Here is a 6,414-nt window from a genome sequence, read left to right on the forward strand (position 1 = left end):
TCACTTATAAAGTATGTATACTTGGATATTATGTTATCATTTTAAACTCAACATTTCCAAAATTAAACTCCTCACACACACACACAGTTCTTCATTTTTGTCAGTGGTACCACTAGACTTCCAGGCTCCCAGACTAGAAAAAAATCTTAAACTTAGATCTAAAACATTCATTTATTCTGTCATTTCCTCTACTCTGCCTGTCAGCAAGTCTAGTTGTTTATTCCTCTTGCAGACTATCAAAAATCCCTTTTCTCTCCATTCCCACTCACTCCAGGCACCATACTTTAAATCCGTTTCATGTCATACATGAATAACTTCAATACAACCTTCCTAAACCCTGCCATGTCCCTATCTAATTTCTCTTGCATGTGCATACCCCTGGCACATTAATTTTTCTAAAAGATGTTCCCAAGTGATTCCATTGATCAAGAACCTGCTGTTTCTCAATTGCTTCATATCACACACACACACATACACACACACACACACACACACATATCACATCTATATCACACCCGTACTTTTCTTCAAAACCTTCTATAGGCTGGTTCTCCCCCAATTGACCCAATTTTACTTCCTATTGCTCTTCAATATGAACTTTCTCTGCCCTAGTTCACCTGGTCTGCTCACTGCACTTTGCTTTCATTTTCAAGCATATGACTTAACTAGTTTGTTGTTTTCTCCAAAGAATGTTCCCTGCACCTATATATATATATATATATATATATATATATATATATATATATATATATATATATATATATATATATATACCCCTCCTTCAAGGCCCAATTCAATTCTCACTTCCTCTAGGAAATCCTCAGTGACTACTCCAATTCTGTCCTTTTCAGATTCAAATTCAGATTCAGATAAGAATCATGGGTTCTTAGAGTTGGCAGTGCCTTTCAAAGTCATCACCTAGTCCAAACCTTCCATCCACAGGCTAGCTCAATTATATGGGGCCTGGGCAGGGGTGAGGAGTGGAGTGGGAGGGGCAGCATTTTTGAGGTAGGACACTAATCAGACTAATATCCTTCCGGGATAGGCAAAGAGAGGAAAACAGTGTTGCTTCAATGCCTTCATTTCCTTGTGATACTATCTTGCATGACAAGGAAATTCAAAGGTAAGCCTTGCTAGAGAAGAAAGGAGGAGAAATGGTGGAATTCAGAACTCAGTACATAACAAAAGAATATGAAATACTAAGAAAAGGCTTCCCTATTTTATAAGAATTGCTGGTAAAAACTAAAAAAAAAGTAGGTTTAGGCTAACATCTTTTATATCCCAATAAACTCAAAATGCATATGTGACCTGAATATTAAAGGTTATAGCATTAAAAAATCAGAAAACCAGATCAAGTACTTCTCACAGCTACGTCTAAGGTGACAATTCTTAACCAAATAAAGGACAGAGATGATTACAAAAGATCAAATGGATCATTTTGATGATATGAAATTGAAAAACTTTCCATGCACAGAGTTAATGCAACTGTGATAAAAAGGAAAAGTCAATGGGGGAAGGGGGAATCTTTGCATCAGATCTCTCTGGAAGAAGTCAGATAACCAAAATATATCGGGATATATGACCAAAAGCCACCCCTCAAATGATAAGGAATCAAAGGATTATGTACAAACAGTTCTCAAAAGAATTGCAAACCATTTGAAAGGCTGCTCCAAATATACCAAATAGAACAGAAACAGAGCAGAACATATCCTAGAAAGGCAGTATTGGGACTACAATTAATCAAAATATACTTTTTTTAAGGTTATAAGGAAGACTTGTGGTTTCATTTGAAATCTTCTTCTGTCCCTTATAAGTTAAAATTCATATTTACTGATATTTGTCAAGTTCATAAAAATAAAAAGGAAAAAAATCAATTGAATGTTATAAAATTACAATGATCAATGCTAGCCCCCAAAAAGAGATATGAGGATATGATTGCCTCCCTTCTTTACAGAAGTGAAAGCCTATGGATGTGGAATAATGCTTAAAACCAACCACTTTGGTTGAAATGTTGGTGCCTTTTGCTGAACTTTTTTTTCCTCTTAAAAATTCTTTGTTATTAGGGATAAACGGGAGGGTATGTTGGGAAATGTAGGTAGTATGAAAACAAAAGACACCAATAAAGTTTTAAAAGCATAGTATGAAGTGAAATCTCTATTCCTTGACACAAGCTATTCATTTAAAATGTGGGCAGTAAAAGATAAGGGTTCTTAGAACTAAATGAGAAATATCAGGCTATTTCCTCAGCCTCCAGTTTCTCTACCAGTAAACACAGACAGTGTAGAACTGAATACCTTGTCATTAGATCAGAAGAGAGAGGTGGAGAGCAAAGCTATTTTCTGCCCTACTAAAACCGCCTTTAATTCAAGCAACTTCAGATCTTTCCTTTGTCAGTACCCCATGAAATAGGCAGAAATTTGTCCCTAGCAGGTTTTTCCAAATTCTCAGCTGTTTCCTTTTTTCCTCCCTAGGGTCAGGAGCCTCAGAGATCTCCTGATGTCACCATCCTCAAGAGGAGAAAGAAAAATCCAGTGCCTCGAAGAATCATTTAATTATTCATGCAAAACTTTTTGGCTCTACCTCTTTTCTCCAGAATTGTCCCTATGATCAAACGCTGTCATTTGATTCCAAAATCTTTCCTTGGTCTCCCCAATATCATTTTACCTTTCCATGCATCATCTCTGCCTTTCATCTCTTTCTCTCAGCATAGTTCTTGTTATCTGCTCCTTGGCTCCCTCGAGCATCCCCACTCCACCACCCACCAAGGATGGCTTAGTGTCCCTATTCTTCCCTCCCAGTCTCTCTAATACCAAGCTACCAGAGGACCACCGCCTTCCTCCCGAGGTCAGCTCCCAATCTCCTCATCTCTTCCCGTGACAGAGGAAGGGGTTTGCCGGGCCATCCTTCTAGACCGGGCCAGGTGTTCCTGTTCCCTCGCGGGAGGACTGAGCCCCGGGCACCCGACGCCACCACATCCTCTCTGGCCCCCGGGCGCTGGCTGCCGCAGTGCCCGGCTCCGGCCCAAGGTCACCCCCGCTTCCGCAGCCCCGGCCGGGCCCTCCATGCAAAGGCGCCCCGTGACGCCTCCAAGAGCGCCCCCTTCCTCCATCCCCATCCCCGCCCGGGAAAGCGCGGCCCAGGCCGGAGCTCCGAGAGAGGACAAGGGACCGAAGGGACGGGAGGGGCGGGAGGCGGGGCCGGTACCTGGTAGCTGAGGACGCCGTCCGGCTCACTGCGCCCCGCCGGCATGGCGGCCCCGAGCTGGATTCCCCTCCGCGAGAGCCGAGGCCGCGGCCGCCCCGGGACAGCCGAGCTGCAGAACCTTATGCGTCTCCTCCGAAGCGACCCTGACCCGAGAGCCAACAGTCAACCATCAACCGCCGCCGCCGCCTCCATAGCCACGGGCCAGCGAGGCATCCTCCATAGCCAATCAGAGTCCGGCATGCGGCGGCCAATCAACACACAAAGCCAGGGAGACGCCGTCCGGCTGGTACCTTGGCCTGAGAAGGCGGGCGGAGAAGGCGGAGAAAGAAGAGAGGAGGCGAGGAACCTATTGGCTCCAGGGCCGGGTTGCCGTGGTAACCACCTCCCACCCTGCGGAGACCTCGGAGCTTGAAGCCCCCACCCAGTTCCTGTAGACCATCTGAAAATCGCGTGCTTGTAACCTCATTGCACCTGACTTTTAAGATCGGCGGACGGTTTTTTTTTTCTCTCCATTGTTTATGACCTGCGGAACCAGATAATGACCTCCGTCTCCCCCGAGAACACTTGCCCCAAGAGTTCCCGATGGAAGACGCTCTCTATCGAAGTCTGAATTGGAAAAGGGAAGAATGATGGGGAATCAAAGCGGGAAGGGAGTGAGGACCATGGACCAAGCTAATTGTCCATTATGGATTCAGTTCCTAGAGAACTAGGGGAAGGCTGGAGCCACGGACCTAAGCCGAAAATCAATTCAGTCTCAATTAAAGGAGATTCACCCTAGTTCAAATCTCGGAATTCAATCTAGCAAGCATTTATTAAACACTTACTGTGTGTAAAAAGGGGGATGAAGAGGACTATTGTTTACTAAAACATGTTATTCACCCCTGAGACAGCAAACCTGGCAGGGGTTACCTTTTTTGGGTCATGGACTTCTGTGGCAGTCTGATGAAGCCTAATAAGACTGTGGCTTGTGGCCTATATTCAGAATTTAAGAAAATGCTTAATTTCAGTTACAGGTTAGTGAAAAGAAATGTCATTTTTTTTCTCATCCAAGTTCAGACGCCTTGAAAACTGTGTATGAACTCCAACTTAAGAATATTCTCTCAGGGGAATTTAGATGTCATATCTATATATGTGCCATTTGCAAGTGAACAAATCTTAAGCCCCATGCAACTTTTAAAATATATTTTATTTGATCATTTCCAAGCATTATTCATTAAAGACATAGATAATTTTCTTTTCCTCCCTCCACCCCCCATAGCCGACACATAAATCCACTGGGCATTACATGTTTTCTTGATTTGAACCCATTGCTATGTTGATAATATTTTCATTAGAGTGTTCATTTAGAGTCTCTCCTCTGTCATGTCCCCTCAACCGCTGTATTCAGGCAGTTGCTTTTCCTCGGTGTTTCCACTCCCATGCAATTTTTTAAAAAAACTTTTACCTTCTGGCTTGGAATCAATACTGTGACAAAATTCAAGACAAAAAAAAATTTAAAAGGGCCAGCCCCTTACCAGCGGTAGGCAATTGGGTTTAAATGACTTGCCCAAAGTCACACAGCTAGAAAGTGTCTCAGGTAAAATTTGAATCCAGGACCTCCTGTTTCTAAGCCTGTCTCTCAATCCATTGAACCTCCTAGCTGGGCCCTCCTTACAAATTTAATATGGTGATTAATAGCTAACATAAAGACTTTTAAGGCTTATAAAGCACTTTACGTACATTATCTCATTTGATCCTTACACCAAACAACTCTGTGAAATAGATGCTATTATCCCCATTTTATAGATGAGAGAACTGAGGCTAACAGAAATCAGTCAGTGACAGTCCTCTGAGGATCTATTTCTGTAGTGATTAAATTTTCATCTAAACACTGCTTTTATCTCCACCAATATATGTAGAATAAGATTGTCCCTACATAAACTTGAAATGGGACTTTATTTCCACTTCATTTGGTTCTAATCTAAACCACACCTCCAATTTCAATTCTTGATATATAGCCTCTGGGGGTGGAAGGGAGGGTAAGTATCAAGGAAGTATGAGCTAACAGACATTTTTAAAATAATTCCAGTTAAGGATCCCACAAGATGAACATTAAAAATTAAAATTTTTATGTTTAACAACATATGGGTACTGGCCCAGGAGAGTGAGAGTGTCGTCTGTATATAAGGGACACTAAGTCTGAATTCAGTAACAGAAAGAACTTTGGTTCTGAACTGAGGAAGACTGAGAAAAAGAAGTGTCAAGGTCTTTTCTCTGGCTTTTTACATCTATATCCCAGAACCCAATGGGAAAATCTCAGAACTTAGGTTTGTTTCATGTCTGGAATCCCCTAAGAGGTAGTATAAAGGTACAATGTAGATCAGATAAAAGACAGTTATTTCCTCCAGTTAGTCAAAAGCATTTACTAAGCACGAGGTACTATGTAAGTGCTAGAGACACAAAAGAGAAAAAATGCAAACCAAGTCCTGCTCTCAAGAAGTTCATAGTTTACTGGGAAGAGACAATACACAACTAATACTAGATAGAATGAATTAAGGTAGTCTCAGAGGAAAAGCACTGAAATTCAAGAGGACTGGGGAAAACTTCTTGAAGAAAATAGGACTGACTGACTAACAAGTGTAGACAATTATTTCCCCCAAACAAAAGATATACTTAAAATACAAGGGATCCACAAAGTACACACTGACAAGATTTAAAATATGATATAATAACCCAGAAATCTATGGATTATTATTAACCCACAACTAACTATGATGTTCACTGGGAGATTGATACTTAAAACATCAAAGCATGAAACAGTAAGTGGGACAATTCACCTTCACTTCAGTTCTTTACTGTCTAAAGAACTCCTTGGCATCTGGTCAGCCAGGTCTGAACACAATTTCATCCTCCTCTCCATCTCTTCTTCCTCTATACTATTTCTTTTTTTTTTTTACCCTTACTTTTCTGTCTTAGTAACACAGCTAGGAAGTGTCTGAGGTCAGATTTGAACCCAGGCCCTCCCATCTCCAGGCCTGCTGCTCCCAGCTGCCCCCTCTATATTATTTCACTTGGTAATTTTATCAGTTTCCATGACTTCAACTGATGATGATTCTTAAATTTAATTGTTGAACCCTAACCTCTCTTGTATCCTCCAATCTTGTTACCTCGTACTGGATTTTTCATAGATATTTTAAGCCCCATGTGTCTAAACTGAAGTCATTGTCTTTC

General features: G+C 41.7%; 1 protein-coding gene across 8 annotated transcripts in view; it reads right to left on the minus strand.

The window, feature by feature from the left end:
* SLC4A8 (solute carrier family 4 member 8) overlaps positions 1 to 3,525 on the minus strand; it is an 82,490-nt gene extending 78,965 nt beyond the window's left edge. For 7 of the 8 annotated variants that reach the window (XR_008912053.1, XR_008912052.1, XM_056798203.1 and 4 more), the window contains exon 1: positions 3,205 to 3,524. Coding sequence is in view for 6 of the 8 variants with exons in the window: in XM_056798203.1 (XP_056654181.1) it covers positions 3,205 to 3,249 (45 nt within the window). In the remaining 2 variants the exon portion in view is untranslated. Of the gene's footprint in view, positions 1 to 3,204 lie in introns of all 8 variants that reach the window. The other variant, XM_056798199.1, reaches the window with a different exon arrangement.
* Positions 3,526 to 6,414: the final 2,889 nt, after the last annotated feature.

This window comes from Monodelphis domestica, chromosome 5 (genome assembly GCF_027887165.1).
Source record: "Monodelphis domestica isolate mMonDom1 chromosome 5, mMonDom1.pri, whole genome shotgun sequence".
In the NCBI taxonomy this organism is placed as follows: Eukaryota; Metazoa; Chordata; class Mammalia; order Didelphimorphia; family Didelphidae; genus Monodelphis; species Monodelphis domestica.